Genomic DNA, 19,549 nt, shown 5'->3' with positions numbered 1-19,549 from the left:
GAGCTCTGTCAGGGCTGAGGCCCAGCTGCATGCCTATTTCAGTCTGGGCCAGAAGCAAGGAACTTGCAGATGGGTCGCTGCTGGCACCGTGCGGCCCTTCTCGTATACCAAGAAGTAATAAAGAGGGAACCAAAAACAGGATACGGAACTGAGCGCTGCAGTGGATGTGGCCGTAACGAGCCTGAGACGAGCGGAGGCCAGTCCCCAGAGTGAGGAGGCGCCCCAGGCCTCAGCCTCCAGGACACCCGCCATCTGCACCGTCAGTGACAGCGTGTCCTGAAACAGAGCTCCCCAGAGGGGAGCGGTGCACCCACCGGGCTGTCACGGTTGCAGCGGGGTCTCGCTCGCCGCAGGACCTTCGTGCGCACCATCCCTGTGGGCACTGCTCTCCCTGCTCACCGGGGTGGCTCCCGGGCGTCCTTCACGTTTCCGCTTCACTGGCAGACCGCCCCTGGCCCCCACGCTTGGCCTCCTCTTCTGCCAGTGCCCGCTGTGTCACCAGGGCCTCTCGCTAGCCCCTCTGCTTTCCCTCCACAGCATTTCTCACTGTGTGTGGTTTTGCGCTCATGTGACGACCCGGCTGGACCACAGGCCCACACTGGCAGGGCCTGAACCCGACACGCCTAGCGTGTAGTCAGTGTTCGGTTCCCGTCTGGGTGCGTGCATAGGCCCCCGTTTCCCTGTGACTCCAGGCAGCAGGGAGCCGACACAGACACACCCATGTCTGTGACTTCGGGGTGGTCGAGGGTAGCAAGTAAGGGAGACAGCTTGCCCAGCTCTCACTGCCAGCCCGTGAGCTGGTGTCTGAGGTGCCTCTCTGAAATGGGCATGTAGTCATCCCAGTCCCACTGGTCCTGGGGAGGACCGAGTGGGCTTGGGGTCATGCCTGCCCCCAGCGCTTGGTGCAGGTCCCCTGGCTCCAGTGGAGGTGGTGGGGCTGTGGACATCTGAGCCCACGCTCGGGCTGTGCAGCAAGGGTGCCAGCCTATGGTCGGGGAAGGCTGGAGTGGGCCCGCTGCTGGTGGTTTGGGCCAAGGCTCCTGAAAGGCATGGCCCAGACCACCTTGAAACAGCTCTGCTTTAAGTTGGAAAAGCACGTTAAGTACCAGGGAGCCTCAGAAAAGAAGTTCTTGCTCTGCCGGCCAGTCGAGTCACGACTGAGTCTGGTTCAGCCCTGAAAGGAAGCGGGCAGCCCCCAGCCTTGGGCAGCCTGCCACCACCGTCCCGGTGGAGCCCGCCGCAGCCAGGGCTGGGCCCCACTGACGGGCCGTCTCGCTGCCCTGGCTTTGCATCAGCCATGGGTCATCTAGCAGGCGGGGCACGTCAGCCTTGGGACAGGAGGGGCTGAGAGACTGCATCCCTTCCCAGAGGGGGTCTGTGAAGAAGGGAAGCAAGTGAAAGGGGCCGCTGACAGCGAAAAGTGGGGGCGCCCACTGGCCTTGGGGCCCTTCCTGCCCCGTCATCACACAGAGCCTGAGGGTTGGGGCTTCTGTAGAACTGAGGGCCGCTCAGTGCTCTGGCTTCGCGGCCGTCCCACTCTCGCACCGTGGGGAAGGGGGGTGGAGAGAGAGGAGAGGGAGGGGGCAGCAAGCAGGAGGCCGAGGAGGAGGGGCTTCCGTCCACGCGAGTGGGGCAGTGGGAGGAAGGACGGGGCGGGCACAGGCCGGCGTCACCGCGGTCGGGGTTTCCTGGGGGGCGGCCACCCTTCCCGGGAGTTCGTCTTGACGAGTGTCAGGCTCTGCCACGTGCCATCGGTACTGGACTCGGGTTGCACGTGTGTGCGTGTCGGTGACGTGTGCGTGTGGCCCTTTCTCCCTAGAGCCTGGATTTGAGCAGTTTAAAGTGTCGGAAAGACTGCACAGAAACTGGGTCAGGTTGCGCTTGGAGGGAAATAACTCAGAAGAAGCCCTTTTCAACCTGGGGGCCAAGGTTCGCAGGCAGTACCTGGACGCACTGAGGATGCTGAGGCTGTCGCTGACCAGACGAGCTGCCCAGTACGACGTCTACTCCATGGCAGTGGGGACCGTCCTGGTCCTGGAGGTACGGGTCCCCGGGCAGGGTCACTGCGTCGCCGGGCGGACAGCTCCGCCAGCGCTTGGTAGTTAAAGGACGTGGAGATTCGGTGTTTCTGGAAGGGGACAGGAGCGCGCCCTGTTGGCCCAGTCGTGGACACACGCTGTTCCCGTTCCAGGCCCTCGCCCTGCTCCTGCTCGGCGTCCCGCAGGCGCTGAGCAGCAGGGCTGAGCTGGACGTCCCCCTGCTGTCGCCCGTGTCCTCTCTGCTCTTCGGCCTGCTGCTCCTGGCTCTCGCGGCGCTCCACGTCGTCGTGTGCACTGCCGCCGACAGCTCGTGCTACCTGTGCGGCCTCCCGTGGCTGGCTGCGGGCGGAGTGATGGCGCTGACCGCCGCGCTGCTCTGTGCCGGCATGTCTGCTCTCACCAGGATTTTTGCCGGTGGGCAGTGTCTGACTCAGGTAGGACTGGCTTTCCAGGTGGGCTGCTCTTGTTGCTCCACTGATGAGATGTGGGTTAGACCCCTAGTGTGTAGCAGGCACGGTGCTGGTGGGAGCTGAGGAAAGGGCCCACGCTCCGTGGGAGCTGACGGGACACACTCCCAGCGGCGAGCCCCCCAGGCCCCTGGCCATCCCAGCTTCACACACTCACCTGTGTTGTCAGGCCTCATGCCTTCTCTCTCAGTCGGGAAGACGGGGTCCCTGGAACTGTGACCAGGGGCCTCTCTAGGGTGGCTGCAGAGAGGAGCAAGCAGCTGACTGACGGGGATCGAGAGGAAACTCAGCCCTCATCCTCATTCTGCCTCGGAAAATGCAGTTTCCTGTCCTAGACTTCCTTGCAGCCTTTGGCCTCTGACACCTTCTTTCATCAGCTGGTTGTGGTGGCGGGCTGGTGAGAGAGACACAGGCAGTCCTGGTTCGTTCACAGTGCCCAGGGCCTGAGGGACCCAGGGCAATGACTTCAGGCCCCAGAGGGCAGCTCCTGGTCAAGGGGCCGTGGACACCCACCCCTCCTCACGTGCTGCTGTCATTTCCCACACATTTCCATGCCTGCTCAAGCGTGGGGCTCCCCAGAGGAGTGGATCCTCCGGGGCTTGACTGGGTCACCACGTCACCATCATGTACTAGGTGCCCACAGGCAATAGAATGAATACCAACTAGTGTTAGATGAGAGCCATGGGTCCTCATCTTAACTTAAAATGCTTTATCTTAGTGTATCTAAGGGCTAGTACTGTGATGCCCTACCACTGTAATGGAAACTGGATTTCCGGCAAGTTCACGGAGAAGCTAGATGTCTGGTTTGGTGGAGTATGCCCTTGGGGTTCTTTGGTCTCGAGTGGTGGGCCGTGGCTGTGAGAGGCAAGGACGGGGGGTGAAGGACGGGCTGAGAGCTCTGGCACGGCCGAGAAGGGGGTCCAGGCGTCCTCAGCCTCCTTGTGCCTCAGCTGCCGGCTTGCCGTCCAGGGCAGGGTCGCCTTGCCATCCCCACATCCTCTGGTTCCCCCGGGGGGACGGGGTGAAGTGGATGCGGGGCGTGAGGAGCAGCAAGTTATCTTCTGTGAGTGAGCACTGTGCGCTCGTGCAGCAAGAAGGTGAACTGTTCAGATTCTTTCTTACAAAATGCATTTTCCTTTTCACAGACTCCACCTCAGTCCACCTCAAGGTGGTCAGAGTTAGATCTTCTCAGCTTCCTGGGAACCGTGGGCCATGTGTTGAGTCTGGGCGCAAGCAGCTTCATCGAAGAGGAGCACCAGACCTGGTACTTCCTCGTCAACACACTGTGTTTAGCTCTGTGCCACCAAATCTACAGACACTGCTTTCTGGGAGACGACTGTGCCCCGCAGCGTTGCCCACACACGGGAGAGGAGTTTGACGGGGTCGCAGTGGCCCTGCAGGGCAAGCATGCTGGCCCTGAGGGGTGGGAGCTCAGCCATGCGCCCAAGGACCCCTCCTCCCTGGACGCCCTCAGAGGCCCTGAGCGGTGGATGGTGCTGGCGAGCCCCTGGCTGGTTCTGGCCTGCTGCCGGCTTCTGCGATCCCTGAACCAGACTGGTGTGCAGTGGGCCCACCGGCCCGACCTGGGGCACTGGCTCACCAGGTGAGGGCGTGAGTTGTGGCCTTGGGCCAGACTCTCCAAAGACCTGTTTTTCCTACTCAGGATAGAAATAGTATTTGAAATCTGAAGAGACTAACCCGTGAATTGAGTTCAAAGGCGAATTTATTTGAGGCTAGCCTGGTAGTTTGGTTTTTCATTGCCGAATCACTGTAAGTGTTCCTGTTTGAAAACCAGTGAGTTTTATAATGATCGTTGCAGCAGGATGTAGTTCATCACTCGCTGCCCTGTCCCCCATGGTGCGGGGCTGGGGTGACAGGCTGACCGGGAGCCCTGTGCCCCCGCCCCTCTCTGTCCCCCTGCCTCCCCCACCCCACCCCCATCCCCAGAGGGGCAGCTGCGTTGGCTGGAGCCTGGAGGCGTGGCTTCAGCTGCTCCTGAGGCCTCTCACTGGTGGCTGGTAGCCCAGTGGAAAGCATGGCAAGTGCAGAGGACCGCAGTGCAGAGAGAAAGCTAGGATAGAGGAGGCCAGGGTTTGGCTCTGTCGTGCATTTCACTGCCAGCAGAGCCTGAGAAACAACTGAAGGAAGAGCACGGCAAGATGGAAAAATGTTCCCAAGGGAGACCAGCAGGAGCCACCGTCGCACCACTGGGGAGAGCGTCTTTAGCGCTGTGGCAGAGCGCAAGACTCGCAGCTGTAGTCGACACACCGCTAAGGGAGGGAGGCCCAGAGGAAAGGCGGGGAAAGGCGCACTCCCACTGGTGGTTCGGGAGCATCAAATCACAAAGTGCAGTTTTACACCTGGTGAGGGCTTGGCGCGCACCAGAGCATCCTGGGGCCACATACTGGCACAGCCCTTTCGGATAAGTCCTTCTGGAACTGGATGCCAGAGGCTGTAGGTTATTCATTCCTCTGGGCAAACCATTCTTACGGTAAATTTCTCCCCAGTGATAACAGCAAGTCTCTGGCAACCGCAGTAACCCCAGGTAGCAATTTTCAGGTGCCTGCTGTGTGCCCACTCATTCCATTGTCACAGCAGCCTTGAAGAGAGTGTGCTGGCCTGTCCCCGTTTGGAGTGCGGAAGCAGAGGGGAGCTGAGGCGTGCCAGGCAGAGCCCGAGCGTGTGAGGGCGAGAGCGCCGGAGCAGCGCAGTGACTTTCTGATTCTCCCGGGACACTGCAGGGGGGCTTGGTGGTTTCCACCCCCAGACGCACTAACAGGCGTGCTTGCAAGGGCACCCCCACCACCCCGTCCCCTCTCCAGGCTGTGCCCACGCCTCAGTCGGGACCCTCCCTCAGCACACTGGCCCCCTGCGCCTTCCCATCGGGGCATGACTCTCCCGGTCCCACTTGTGAGGAGGCTGCAGTTTCAGTGGTTCCTGCTCTAAGCGCCTTCAGGAGGCACCCAGAGACACCCAGAGTTGCCTCCTCTGTGCTCTGCCTTCCATCTGTGACGGTGACCCGGGGGCTGCATGCGGCGCAGCTTGCAGAGCAGCAGTGGGGCCCCCAGTGAGACCCTGCCGCCATCCCCGGGGCCCGCCTGACGCCGGCCTCCTGTCCCCTGCGTCTTCCCTAGTAGTTTCTCCGTGTGGTGTGTGTGTATCTTGACTCACCCACTTCACAGGTGCTGAGTGTTTGGGCTTCGTGACCATGAGCTGCAGTGACCAAAACGGGAAAGCCCTGCCACCCAGGACGGCTCACCAAGGCAGCAGGGGGCACGGGCGAAGGCCAGGCAGAGAGACAGCTGTGACGGCCGTGTGCCAGCCTCTCTGCTGGGGCACCTGCAGGGGGCAGACTCTCCCGAGTGATGCCCTCTGCACTGACAAGTGAATGGAAGAGGATGGTGCCAGGACATGTCTCCTTTGCCCAGAACCTCCTCACCTGTGGTTGGGGAAAGCGAGGCAGCCCCAGGAAGGAGAGCCAGCAGGCAGTGTTGCCCTGACCCGTGCAGAGCTGATGGTGGGGACCGGTTGTGACTGAGCAATGAGAGTTCGGGTTCACAGCCCTTTCGTTTGTTCCATTCTTAGAAAGCCGCATGTGTAGATCGGTGACATCGCTAGTTGTCCTTGTAGTAATTTCTGGCATCTTGCATTTCATTCCAGCTCTGATCATAAGGCTGAACTCTCTGTTCTGGCCGCGCTTTCCCTCACCATGATTTTTGTGTTGGTTCAGAAGAGGTGCTCCCTCACATCAAAAGTGGCCATGGCGTTTGGCCTGCTGGGCATCTATTGCTACCGGGCAGCCATTGGAAATGTGCTGTTCCCATGGCAACAAGACAACAAAGACATTTCAAAGTAAGTGTACTAGCAGACACAAGCACTTGTTTTCAGACCTTTTGTAATGTTTTACGTACTAAAAATGCCATGCAGTCTGGAGAACATTGGAGTTGGGGTTTTGTGAATTGTGACAACAGTTACTGAGAACACCTCAGTGAGCCAGTTCTGTTAGCCTCTTTTTTTGGTAGGAGAGAGACAAATAACTTGCAAGTAAGGTCACTTAGGTTTTGTTTTTTTTTTTTATTAAGGGATTGTTTAAAAATAAAGAATTTAAAGGATTTCATTTTGCTCCACTAAGAAGTAACTAGTAATGAGGATAATAATGAGTGGATACTCCTAGCAGTTGGGGGTGAAGCATGGCAGAAAGCCCAATTTTCCCATGATTTCCATGAGCTCCCACAGCTGGCTCCTGCAAATTGTCAATACCACTTTCTGCACGTCACAGGGCTTTCTCTGTTTTTAACAGTCACAGGGTTGGGGCGAACAGACCCTATTTTGGAAGGCTGTTTATAAAATGTGTTAAGAATCTTGATTTTGTCCAACCCTCTGACTTGGGTGTGCTCTTGCAGAATTCATCTCAAGATACAACCAGACATGAAGCAAGAGACTGGGATATGGGTGTGTTCTCTGAAGCATTACTTACGGTTGCACATAGTAAAAAACGAGGTGATTGGCCAGCAGTTGTGGATGAGTCTCTGAGTTCTGTGGTTCCAGGTCTCAAATCTGTTTTGGATTTGTGTGTGGATGAGTCCTGAGGTCTATGGCTTCAGGTCTCCAGTCCCTTTTGAATTTGTGTGTGTGTGTGTGTATGAGTCCTGAGGTCTGTGGTTCCAGGTCTCTAGTCCATTTTGTGTGTGTGGGGGGGGGGGGGTGGTGGTGTGTGGGGGTGTATATGGCTCCAGGTCTCTGGTCCATTTTGAATTTCTGTGTGTGGATAAGTCCTGAGGTCTATGGTTCCAGGTCTCTAGTCTGTTTTAGGTGTGTGGGTGTGTATGGTTCCAGGTCTCTAGTCCGTTTTGAATTTGTGTGTGTGTGTGTGTGTGTGTGTGTGGATGAATCCTGAGGTCTGTGGTTCCAGGTCTCTAGTCTGTTTTAGGTGTGTGGGGGGGGGGGCGGTGGGGGTGGGGGTGTGTGTGGGTGTGTATGATTCCAGGTCTCTAGGCTGTTTTGAATTTGTGTGTGTGTGTGTGTGTGTGGATGAGTCCTGAGGTCTATGGTTCCAGGTCTCTAGTCCGTTTTGGGTGTGTGTCTGTGTGTGTGTGTCTGTGTGTGTGGTGTGACAGAGCTGTCCAGTTCGCTTCATTTGCATGTGGCTTTCTGGTTTTCCTGACGCCACTTATTGAACAGACTGTCTTTCCTCCACTGTATATTGTTGCCTCCTGTGTCGTCAGCTGACTCCCCACACAAGTGTGGGCTCACCTTGGCTCCACAGTCCATTCCGCCAGTCTCGATGTGTGTGTGTGACATGTGTGTGTGTGACGTGTGTGTGTGTGACGTGTGTGTGACGTGTGTGTGTGACGTGTGTGTGTGACGTGTGTGTGACGTGTGTGTGTGTGACGTGTGTGTGTGTGACGTGTGTGTGATGTGTGTGTGTGACGTGTGTGTGTGTGACGTGTGTGTGACGTGTGTGTGACGTGTGTGTGTGATGTGTGTGTGTGACGTGTGTGTGTGTGACGTGTGTGTGTGTGACGTGTGTGTGTGATGTGTGTGTGTGACGTGTGTGTGTGTGACGTGTGTGTGTGTGTGCCTGTGCCATACTGGTTTGATTAGTGTAGCTGTATACTATGGTTTAAAGTTAAGGCTTGTGATACCTCCAGCTTTGTTCTTTCTTAAGATTGTATTGGTGGTTGGAACCTTTTGTGTTTCCTTACAAGTTTTAAAATTTTAGAATAACCTGTTCCTGTTCTGTGAAAAATGCCATTTGTATTTTGAGAAGGATTGCATGAATATGCAGATTGCCTTGGGTAGACGATCGTTCCAACAGTGTTAATCTTTCCAATCCAGGAACATGGTGTGCCTAAACGTGCCTTTACGTCAGTTTGTGCTGTCTTCAGTTCCTTTCATGAGTGTCTTACAGTTTTCTGAGTACAGTTCTTTTATCTCCTTCTTAGATTCATTTCTAAGTGTTTTATTACTTTGATGTGGTTGTCATTGGGATTGTTTTCTTACTTTTTATTTATGACAGTTTGTTGATAGCTATAGAAATGAGAAATATTTCTGCACATTAACTTTGTATTTTTCAGCTGTACTGAATTCATTGATGAGCTCTAGTGGTATTTTGGATTTTCTATGTATCCCGTCATGGCATCTGCACACAGCGACGGTTGCATTTCTTCCTTTCCAGTTTGGCGCCCTTTCAGTTCTCTTTCTTACCTGACTGTTGCGGCCAGGACTCCCAATTCCAGGCTGAATGGAAGTGGCGAGTGGCCATCCTTGTCGCGTTCTCAGTCTGGATCTTTTCACCGCTGAGTATGAGGCTGGCTGTGGGCTCAGCACACATGGCCTTTATCATGCTGAGGTGTGCTCCCTCCATACCCGCTTTCTGGAGAATGTTTTAAATCCTGAATGGATGTTGAATTTTGTCAGAAGCTTTTTCCACCATCTGTTGAGGAGGACATGTGGTTTTTATTCTTCAGTTTGTTAGCTTGGTGTATAACTTTGATTGATTTTGGGGTATTGAACCATCTTTGCGTCCCTGGGATAAATCCCACCTCATCACGATGTATGATCCTTTTAATGTTGGTTGAATTTGGTTTGCTACTATTTTGTTGATGATTTATTATCTGTGTTCATCAGTGATGTTGGCTTATAATTTTTTGTGTGCAGTATCTTTGTCTGGTTTTGATATCAGGGTTATGCTTGCCTCATAATGTGAGTTTGGAAGCATTCCTTCCTCTGCAGTTTTTTGGAATAGTTTGGGAAGGATAGGTTTTCTCTAAATGTTTGGTGTTGCTTTGCTAGTCAAAGAAAGAAAAGCAAGTGTTGCCCTCTCTGAAAGCATGTCAGGGTGAGTTCTGAGAGCTGTGGCCAGATTGTCTGGGTGACCGAGAGGCACAGGGGGCACTCCTGGGAACAGGGCCTGTCAACCGGTGTGGGGGAATCAAGATGATGCTGAGGGCCTGGCTGAGGTGACAGCCAAGTGGCAGGCCTTAACCTGCGGAAGGAAGGTCAGGTGGGGTGGGCGTGGTGGAGAGACGCCTTAAAGGCTGTTTACCTCAGAGTTCTGTGCAGATGTTAAGACTGAATGTCACATGTGAGGGCATCCAACTCAGGGCTGTTTGTTTAAATCTCAGAGTGTATGTTGCTTATATGTAGGATCTAAAAAATAATACAAATGAGCTTATTTACAAATTAAAGGGTGATACATGAGTAAATTCCTCTTTCCTCTCGGATGCACCTTATTTCAGCATCACTCACGTCAAGATATGGATCACTTCCTCACCTTTCATGGAGACAACAGTATGTACCTTATTGGCGTCCAAAACATAGACCAGTGCACCCTTTCATCAGCCTGCACTGCCTGGTTCCCATTCTTCCTGTGAAATGCTTCCACTCCCCACCCCGTTTATCCTGGTTCCAGATCCATCCTGATTCTAGACTCCCTCCTGGTTCTGTGTCTGCCGTGATTCTAAAGCTGCCCCGATTCTAGATCTCCCTAAAAGCTGTTCTCTCCTTTCAGTGCCGCAGGTGCGCCTGTCCATCGGTGTTCTGGAATCCTCTACATTTAACTCCTGACTTCCTTCTCCACTCTGAAGCCCCGACCTGGCTGGGGTGGAAGGCCTGGTTTCAGTGGTTCTGGACATCCAGCACAGCTGGGTGGTCAGGGCAAGAGGGGGACCCTTAAAGACATCAGTGCTGCTCTTTCCTGTTCACTGTCAGCCTGCCCAGTGTCCTCCTTGATACGAGTCCCAGCCCCTTTCTTCCTGAAACGTCTCTGATTACTTGGGCCTTTGCGGATTTCTCCCTCTTTGACCTTATCCTACTGCAGCAGTTTTTCAAATTATCTATGCAAAGCAGGTGGACCGATCTTTTGGCCACACGTGATGGCTCTGATCTTTCACCCAGGTGACCCTTGGCCTCATGAGCACGATTCCCTGTCAGCCGGCTCTGTCAGAGAAGTGCACACATAAAGGACAGGCCTGCCGGCCTCTGGGGGTCCTGGGGGTCTGATGTGCATGGGCAGACACCCCTACTTCCACAGAGCCCCCCGCAGTGAGTGGGTCCCGAAGCTTGCATTGTCACCTCAGCTCAGGAGACACATGGTTTTTGTGGGAAAATACGTATTAGATTTTTTCGTAGCTGGTGCTAATGAACCTGACTTGTTTTGCTTCCTTCAGGGGCATTACTGAGGCGCGTTTTGTTTATGTCTTTGTCCTTGGCATTCTGTTCACGGGCACCAAAGACTTGCTTAAATCTCAAATCATCGCTGCAGACTTCACGGCCAGGACTGTGGGCCTCTGGGAGATACACAGCGGCCTAGTCCTCCTGGCAGCACTGCTCCTCAGACCCCACAACCTGCCCGTCTTGGTGCTGAGCCTCGCGGTCCAGACTGTCATGACTCAGTTCATCTGGAGGCCCCTGAGGCACGGCGCAGCCGCGGTCACTGTGATGCATTACTGGTTTGGTCAAGCATTCTTCTATTTTCAGGTAGGGTTCATCATTATCGTGGGCAGGAGACTATTAATTTTTAGAGTTGTTTATCTTTTAGTTTTTCTTTAAGAAAATCTTACCATAAGCCGGGTAGTTTAGTGAAGGGACTGTTGGCATGGCAAGGTGAATTATGCTTAAGTCATGCACATATTTATAAGATAGAGTGCAGTTAGTTATCTAAGACAGGCGTGCTGGGTGGCAGCGCGCAGCTGCTGTGCGGGTCTGCCTCCCCTGGGCGGTCAGGGGAGTGGAGGGCTTAGCTCTGCCAGCTCGGCTGGTGACTGCTCTCCCTGCTCCCTGGCTGTCAGCTCTGGGCGCTGCTGGGGCTCCTGCTTGGCTGTTACTCTCTTGGGACCCGTGCTTGTTGCATCTCCTCTTCAGTGTTGAAGAGCCCATCGAGGCAGACCCAGCCACCTTCAGGATAGACCTCAGGGTGCAGCTGTGTACTCAGGACAGCACTGGACAGGTGCACAGAGCATCCAGCTCCTGGCCCTGGAGGGACCGAGTTCCACCTCAGCCTTCAGCCCTGCCCTTGACCTGTTCCCCGTACCCGGAGTGCAGCTCACCAGAGTCTCCCGCTTGCCCCTGGCGGCACAGCAGACCTGCCGCCTGATCAGGGAGGTGCCCGTAGGCTCCCTGCGAACTGAGCAGCTCTGCCCAACGCTGAGGCCTCACTGTCAGGTAGACTGACTGCAGGCCGCGCCCCCAAGCAAGGAGACAGTCTCACGTTCAGTCTGCTTCTCTGCCACGTGGCCTCATCCCACAGCAGGACATGGAGCTTCCGTGGCAGTCTGTGAAGTTGTCACATCTCGGGCACTGCCCATAGGCAGCCAGCGCACATGCGTCTGACAGCCACGGGGCACCTGCAGCAGGCATCGTCCGACACGCTCCAGGCCCCAAAGGGCAAGACCAGCACTGGCCAGCCCTCCCACGGCGGGCCCTACGACACGTCAGGCAAGCGGGCAGCGGTGTGGCCTTAGGAGCACAGTGGGCCCCCGGGGCCTCTCTCGTCTCCCCTCCCGCAGCCCTTCCCTTGGGGCGTCCTTTTCTCACTCTTGGGCTTCCTGGCAGGAGACCACTGACCCTCTCCCCAGCCCTCAGCTCACCGACTCCTCGTGGTACAGGGTCAGGAGCATGGGGCCCAGTTGGCACCCACAGCCCCCATGGGCCCCTCAGTCTCTCTCTGCCTCTAGGCCACCCCTTCACACCCCACCCACACACACAGCGGCGCACTGTTGAGGACCTAGTGACCGAACACAGGGAAGCCCCAGGGCGCGCGGGCCACACCTTAGGCCAGCCCTCCCTGACTGCCGAGTCGGCTTTGGCAGCACCGCCAGCGACCGCCTGGGCTCAGAGCCACTCTTCTGTCGTCAGCCTGCCTCCCCTTGCCATGGCGTTTGAGGTTCTTGTTCTTCCTTCTCCTCCTCTCAGCAGCTCCGAGGTCTCTAGGGAGGGAATCATACAGTCGGGGAAAGCCCAGACGGACGTGAGAAGAGAGGGCCGTGGGGAGGCTGCACGAAGGAGGTTGTCAGGGATGGGCCAGCGGTGCACAGCGAGCACACGGGGAATGGGCGTGGCCTGAGATGCTTGGGTCGGTGCCACCACCCAGCGATGGCCCAGAATGGCACACAGCCAGGGGAGGAGGCGGTGGGCTTCACCCAGCTTGGACCCGTGTCCTTGGGCCATGGGTGAAAAGTTCCTGGGAAGGGCCTGCACTGTGCTGGGACAGACACTTGCGCTGTCAGGCCTGCAAACAGCACGAGTGTCTGAGAAAAGGCCGCCAGCGTCAGTGAAGACTGAAAGGTGGGGGCCACACCTCGGGAGACCCGCACTTGGGTTCAGACTCCCCACTGCCTGGTGGGACGAGCTGTCCTCTTAGCGGCCAGGATCCTGGGCCTGACACTGCCTGTACTCCCTGACGGCCGTGTCCTGCCGCTCCCGTAAGCCATGTGGCACCACCGCCCTTAGCCCCTCAGACAGGGTCCCCAAGGAGGGAGGAGAGAGGTTGGCATGTCTGCCTGAAGTTGACAGAAGTTCGGGGCTTTTCACTTCCATCAGCAGACTTTCATTGTATAGTTTCCTAAAGGTAAAAAACACTCCACTTGCTCCCCAAGCCTGGGAGCGAGGCGAGCAGGTGCAGGGCCGTCATCCGGGGTCAGCCCCGGAGCCGGGAGTGAACGGCCAGCCGGGCTGCTGGGGCCAAGTCCCCGCGACCGGCTCTCGTGGTCTCTCGTGGCCATGGTACAGGACCAGCCGCATCAGCACTGCTTCTGCCCTCGTCCAGGGAAACTCCAACAGCATCGCCACTGTGGACATCTCAGCAGGCTTCGTGGGCCTGGATGCCTACGTGGAGATCCCAGCCATGTTCCTGACAGCATTTGCGACATACTCAGGGCCTGTGCTGTGGGCCAGCCACCTGGTGAACTTCCTGACCTCAGAAGCCAGCAGGTGAGGCTCCTCATCTTTAATCTGATGGTGGGTTAACTCCTGCTCCCAATAACTCAGAGGTCTTTTTCATCAGTTTTCTTTTCCTTAAATAAGAATGAACAGTCCACAGTGCGTGGCGTGTGGGGTGTGGGGCTGGTCTGTGAAGGGACAGCTCAGACCTCCCTGCTGGCTGCTTCTAGATCATACCAAGTGGGATCTCCAGTTGGACAGGATGGAAAGCCCCTTCTCATCCCATCTAGCTGCTGGAGACCTGGTTGGGGCCCAGGGAGCAGGTGTCCACTGGGGGCCAGAGAGCAGGAGGCTCTCACTCTCACAGGAGCTAGTTCTCACCTCCAGGATCCCTGCTGGAGAGGGGGGGTGGCCTGGACGGTCCCAAGGGGCTTGTGGGCCCTGTGGGCTTGTGACTCTGTCAGCCTGTCCTGCCCCCACGGAAGCCGGCAGTCACCAGCCCCAAAGGCTCCTTCCTATCAGACTGCCGGGACAGCCCACCATGCTGTCCTGCCCAGCACGTCCATCCGTCCATCCTTCCCCTCCCCGTTTACTCCACGGAGTTCCCACCACCTCACATTCTGTGCTGTGGGTTTGGTTGGGAAAGGAAGCTGGCAGGTCCCTTCACAGATGTGGGCCATGAGCAGGTGAGGTGTGTGCTCCCTGCCCTGGAGGGCTGCCTGCTGTGGGACCGGCTCGGCGCGCACCACGTCTGTGACTGCAGGCCAGCTGAGCAGGTGGACAGAACAGGTGAAGGCCGGGCCGTAGAGCCCAGTCTTCTGTGGAGAGCAGCTTCCCTGGTGCTGAGATCACGGCTTGACTTTCCTGGCACTTGACATCTGTTACACTTGTATTGGGGAGAAAAAAGATGTTAGCATGGTTTTTAGGTGAGTTGAGAGCATTTTAGTCAGTTGGGGAGTGTTGTCTGATGTTTTCCCTAATTAAGAAGTGTTCCTCTTTTACTTTAGAAAAGGTTTTCCTCCTTCATTTTCAGTCGCTTCGCTCATTGTTTCTGTTTTTATTTTTCCAGTAAAATCAGAAAACTATAACCAGACTAAAGTGGTAGGAGAAAAAAATTTCTTTTCTTTTTTGATCCCTGGGTCGGAAAGATCCCCTGGAGAAGGGAATGGCAGCCCACTCCAGTATTCTTGCCTGGAGAATCACATGGACAGAGGATCCTGGGGGGCTGCTGTCCATAGGGTCGCAAAGAATTGGTCACAACTGAGCAGCTAACACTTTTTTTTTTTTTTTTTACGAGGGAGATGATTTTTCTAAATTTTTTATTTTTTTTTATTTCCGGCTGTGTCTGGCCTTAGCTGAGGTGCATGAGCTCTTCATTGCAGCCTGCGGACCTCTCACTGACTGTGGCACGTGGGCTCTGTGGTTTCCTGCAAGCAGGCTCTCCAGCTGAGGCACGGGGTCTTCCTGCCCTGCAGCAGGAAGGATTTTAGTTCCCCAACCAGGGATCTGAGCCATGTCCCCTACATTGGAAGTCTATGTTCTCAACCACTGGGCCACCAAGCAAGCTCTGAAAACGCATCTCCAGTGGCTCAAAACCTCGGCCCTGGGTAGACCGTGCCTCTCTTCTGAGGAGCTGGCATCTGCTCTGGAGCTCAGCAGTGGGGACGGACAGCCTGGTTGCAGGGCCTCCGTTCATCCCCTCGATTGCAAATTACCTTATGCTAAGGTTACAGGAACTGCCTCCTCACTGGGGCTGTCACTATGGAAGGAACCCAGTCAGAGTCTTTCAAACGGGTCACGTGCCCCACTCACATGACATTGAAACCCAAGCAAGGCAGTGTCCTGAGTTTGCCTACCTCCTTGTCTGGTCGAGAGGGCCGTGGGGTCGGCAGGCTTCCTCTGAGCACAGATGCTCTGGCACTCCAGGAGGGCAGCGGAGCCGAGGCCCGTCCACCAGGCCCATCCCCAGGAGTTTCCTGCACTGGGTGTTGGAGCCGAGGCCCCAGGAGGGGAGGAGGTGCTGCCTCAGGCCCAGCTCTCCCAGAACCCCTGCCTGAGGGACTGGGTCCCAAGTGGGACACGAGGCTGGGCTTGAGCACTCCCCCCAGGGCTCGTGCTCTGGCGGCTGCGCGTGCGCTCACGGCCTGCGCGACCAGAGTGCCGTGCCGTAACGCACGTCTCCCTTTCTGTTGGCAGCGGCTCGGCGCTGAGGCGTGCGTGCTTCTGCTACGCGCTCGTCTGTTCTGTTCCAGCTTCTGTGTATATCGTTATGGTGACATCCCTGCGTTACCACTTATTTATATGGAGTGTGTTTTCTCCAAAACTTCTCTATGAGGGAATGCGTCTACTCGTCACAGCTGCTCTCTGTATATTCTTCACAGCCATGGACCAAACCAACACAAAGGCTTAGACGGAACTGTTAAGACACTGGGAAAATTATATATTTTTAAACTCTTTTGTTTACTTCATGGGTTTGTGTCATGAAGGATATCTGTCTAAATGCAAGATTATTCTTTTAAAAAAAGATGTGAATTCTATAAGGTTGATGAATAGCTTCAATTTCTTTGATTACTGTACTTGAATTTAGATTGAGCAGTAAGTAGTTTAAAAGACTTGGTTTGGATATGCATCATATCTCCCTGTTGTCAATCACTCCGGGAACTTCTGAGCTTTTAATTTCCTCTGGATAAGTTACCTGAATATATGTGTTTAAATTGAAGTATACAAAGTTTCCAGGTATGTTAGTGTCCAGGGATTCTGTGGGACGAGGCTCACGTGCTGCCAGGGCCACCTTGCAGAGATCAGGGCCTTTATGATCCAGGAGCCACCAGGGGTCCCAGAAGCTTGGGTTTATGTGGGCTATATCTGTCAGCATTTATGGCATTTAAAATTAAAACTAAGACATTTAAAATAAATATATTCAATTAAAAATGAAGATATAAATCATTTGCAACACCAAGTACGCTAGCCCACCAGGCTCCTCTGTCCATGGAATTCTCCAGGCAAGAATACTGGAGTGGGTTGCTATTCCCTTCTCCAGGGGCTCTTCCCAACCCAGGGATCGAACCTGGGTCTCCCACATTGCAGGCAGATTGTTTACCATCTGAACCACCAGGGAAGCCCCTATTGCATGTTAATATACCATTTTAAAGAAAAATAAAGGACTCAGTGCTGAATATTCATTGGAAGGACTGATGCTGAAGCTCCGATACTTTGGCCACCTGACTTGAATTGCTGACTCATTGGAAAAGACCCTGATGCTGGGAAAAATTGAAGACAGGAGGAGAAGGGGCAACAGAGGATGAGAAGCTTGGTTGGCATCACCGACTCAATGGACTTGAGTTTGAGCAAACTCCAGGAGATAGTAAAGGACAGGGAAGCGTGCAGTCCGCGAGGTCACAAAGAGTCAGACGTGACTGAGCGACTGAACAGCAACCAGAGTGGAGGCTTGTCGCTCGGAGACCCAGCCAGGCTATTGGAGAGCTGAGGCTTCCAGGCCCGACCCCGATTCCTGGTGAGTCAATCACTATTGGCCAGGGACTTAGTCAGTCAGGACTGTATAATGAAGAGCTGGGGCTTTCAGGCCCGCCCCCCGACTCCTGGTGAGTGACTTGGTCAGTCATGACTGTATAATGAATCCTCCCATTTGAAAAAAAAAAGGAGTGCTTTCTTACCTTTTTTGAGAATTCCCAAGTCAGGGAACCAGGAAGGCTCTACGTGCCAGCGTGCTGGGCCCCCAGCTCCACAAAAAAAGAAGGCCTTTGTTCAGGACTTTGCCCTGCAGGTATGTGCATCTTCTTCTTAATTCATATCCTTCAATTTTGTTAATAGTAACTCACTAAACTAGTGAGTGAATGCAGTGTCCCCTGAACTCTGCTAGCCATTCTGTCCACTTGAGGGAGTGACCAGAGGGTAGGCTCTTGGGTGCCTCTGGTTGACAGTCAGTCAGTCAGAGGCACAGGCAGCAACCTGGCCCTGGGTTGGGTGTTGTCAGAAGTGGAGGGTGGGATCTGATTCTGTCTCTGGGTTGATAGCATCAAGACTGAGTGGGATTCACGGACTCCTTACTGCCACAGAGAGCTGCTTGGTCAGGAGAAGCCTCCACACGCAGTCATTGGAACTGGGTCCAGCAACTCTTCTCAGTCTGAGACCACTGAGTAAGGTTAAAAATGTGTCCCCCTGTGTTGGTAGCAGCACTGTTCACGATAGCCAAGACACAGAAGAAACCCGAATGTCCACCAACAGATGGATGAGTCAAGAGGGTGTGGCGCACACGCACAACGGAATATTACTCAGCCATAAAAAGAGCTCACTCCATTCCAGTGAGGTGGGAAGAACCTGCAGACTTACACAGAGTGAAGTGAGTCAGAAAAATAGAAGCAAACGTTGTATATTAATGCATACATACAGAATCTGGAAAAGTGGTACTGGTGAACCTATTTGCCGGGAAGGAATGGAAACGCAGATACAGAGATGGACTTGTGGACACAGTGGGGGAAGGAGAGAGTGGGACGAATGGAGAAAGTGGCATCAACATATGTGCACTATCATGAGCATCAGTGAGAAGTTGCTCCAGAACACAGGGAGCCCAGTCTGGTTCTCTGATGACCCAGAGGGTGGGACTGGGGAGGGGAGGGAAGCTCAACAGGGAGGTGATACATATATCACTGGAGAAGGGAATGGCAAACCACTTCAGCATTCTTGCCTTGAGAACAGTATGAAAAGGCAAAAAGATAGAACACGGAAGGATGAACTCCCCAGGTCAGTAGGTGCCCAATATGCTACCGGAGATCAGTGGAGAAATGACTCCAAAAAGAATGAATAGATGGAGCCAAAGCAAAAACAACACCCAGCTGTGGATGTGACTGGTGATGGAAGCAAGGTCTGATGCTGTAAAGAGCAATATTGCATAGGAACCTGGCATGGTAAGTCCATGAATCAAGGCAAATTGGAAGTGGTCAAACAGGAGATGGCAAGAGTAAATGTCAACATTTTAGGAATCAGCAAACTAAAATGGACTTGACTGGGTGAATTTAACTCAGATGACCATTATATATACTACTTCCGTTGGAAGAAATGGAGTAGCCATCATAGTTAACAAGAGTCCAAAATGCAGTACTTAGATGCAGTCTCAAAAAAGACAGAATGATCTCTTCATTTCCATGGAAAACCATTCAGTATCATGATAATCCAAGTCTTATGTCCCAACCGGTAATGCTGAAGAGGCTGAACAATTCTATGAAGACCTACAAGACTTTTTAGAACTAACACCCAAAAAAGATGTCCTTTTCATTATAGGGGACTGGAATGCAAAAGTAGGAAGTCCAGAAACACCTGAAGAAACAGGCAAATTTGACCTTGGAGTACAGAATGAAGCAGGACAAAGACTAATAGAGTTTTGCAAAGAGAATGCACTGGTCATAGCAAACATCCTCTTCCAACAACACAAGAGAAGACTCTACACATGGACATCACCAAATGGTCAACACCGAAATCAGATTGATTATATTCTTTGCAGCCAAAGATGGAGAAGCTCTATACAGTCAGCAAAAACAAGACCAGGAGCTGACTGTGGCTCAGATCATGAAGTCCTTCTTGCCAAATTCAGACTTAAATTGAAGAAAGTAGGGAAAACCACTAGACCATTCAGGTATGACCTAAATGAAATCCCTTACGATTATACAGTGGAAGTGACACATGGATTCAAGGGATTAGATCTGGTAGACAGAGTGCCTGAAGAACTATGGACAGAGGTTCATGACATTGTACAGGAGACAGGGAGCAGGACCATCCCCAAGAAAAAGAAATGCAAAAAAGCAAACTGGCTGTCTGAGGAGGCCTTACAAGAGTTGTGAAAAGAAGAGAAGCGAAAAGCAAAGGAGAAAAGGAAAGATACACCCATTTGAATGCAGAGTGCCAAAGAATACCAAGGAGAGAGAAGAAAGCCTTCCTCATTGATCAGTGCAAAGAAATAGAGGAAAACAGTAGAATGGGAAAGACTAGAGATCTCTTCAAGAAAATTAGAGATACCAAGGGAACATTTCATGCAAAGATGGGCTCAATAACAGACAGAAACGGCATGTACCTAAAAGAAGCAGAAGATATTAAGAAGAGGTGGCAAAAATACACAGAAGAATTGTACATAGAAGATCTTCATGACCC

General features: G+C 53.7%; 1 protein-coding gene across 4 annotated transcripts in view; it reads left to right on the top strand.

Annotated features, from left to right (window-relative positions):
• The window catches only part of PIGG (phosphatidylinositol glycan anchor biosynthesis class G (EMM blood group)), a 41,352-nt gene extending 25,077 nt beyond the window's left edge, over positions 1-16,275 (top strand). For 2 of the 4 annotated variants that reach the window (XM_068975034.1, XM_068975032.1), the window contains 7 exons: positions 1,820-2,040; positions 2,192-2,473; positions 3,652-4,109; positions 6,167-6,358; positions 10,678-10,987; positions 13,275-13,438; positions 15,584-16,275. In XM_068975034.1, the coding sequence (XP_068831135.1) occupies positions 1,820-2,040; positions 2,192-2,473; positions 3,652-4,109; positions 6,167-6,358; positions 10,678-10,987; positions 13,275-13,438; positions 15,584-15,797 (1,841 nt within the window). In that variant the 3' untranslated portion in view covers positions 15,798-16,275. Of the gene's footprint in view, positions 1-1,819; positions 2,041-2,191; positions 2,492-3,651; positions 4,114-6,166; positions 6,359-10,677; positions 10,988-13,274; positions 13,439-15,583 lie in introns of those variants that run through there. The other 2 variants (XM_068975033.1, XM_068975035.1) reach the window with 2 other exon arrangements.
• The last annotated feature ends 3,274 nt before the right edge of the window (positions 16,276-19,549 follow it).

Source organism: Capricornis sumatraensis, chromosome 7, assembly GCF_032405125.1.
Source record: "Capricornis sumatraensis isolate serow.1 chromosome 7, serow.2, whole genome shotgun sequence".
NCBI classification, from domain to species: Eukaryota; Metazoa; Chordata; class Mammalia; order Artiodactyla; family Bovidae; genus Capricornis; species Capricornis sumatraensis.
Note: the sequence above shows the minus strand (reverse complement) of the source record. Positions and strands in the feature narration are given on the sequence as shown.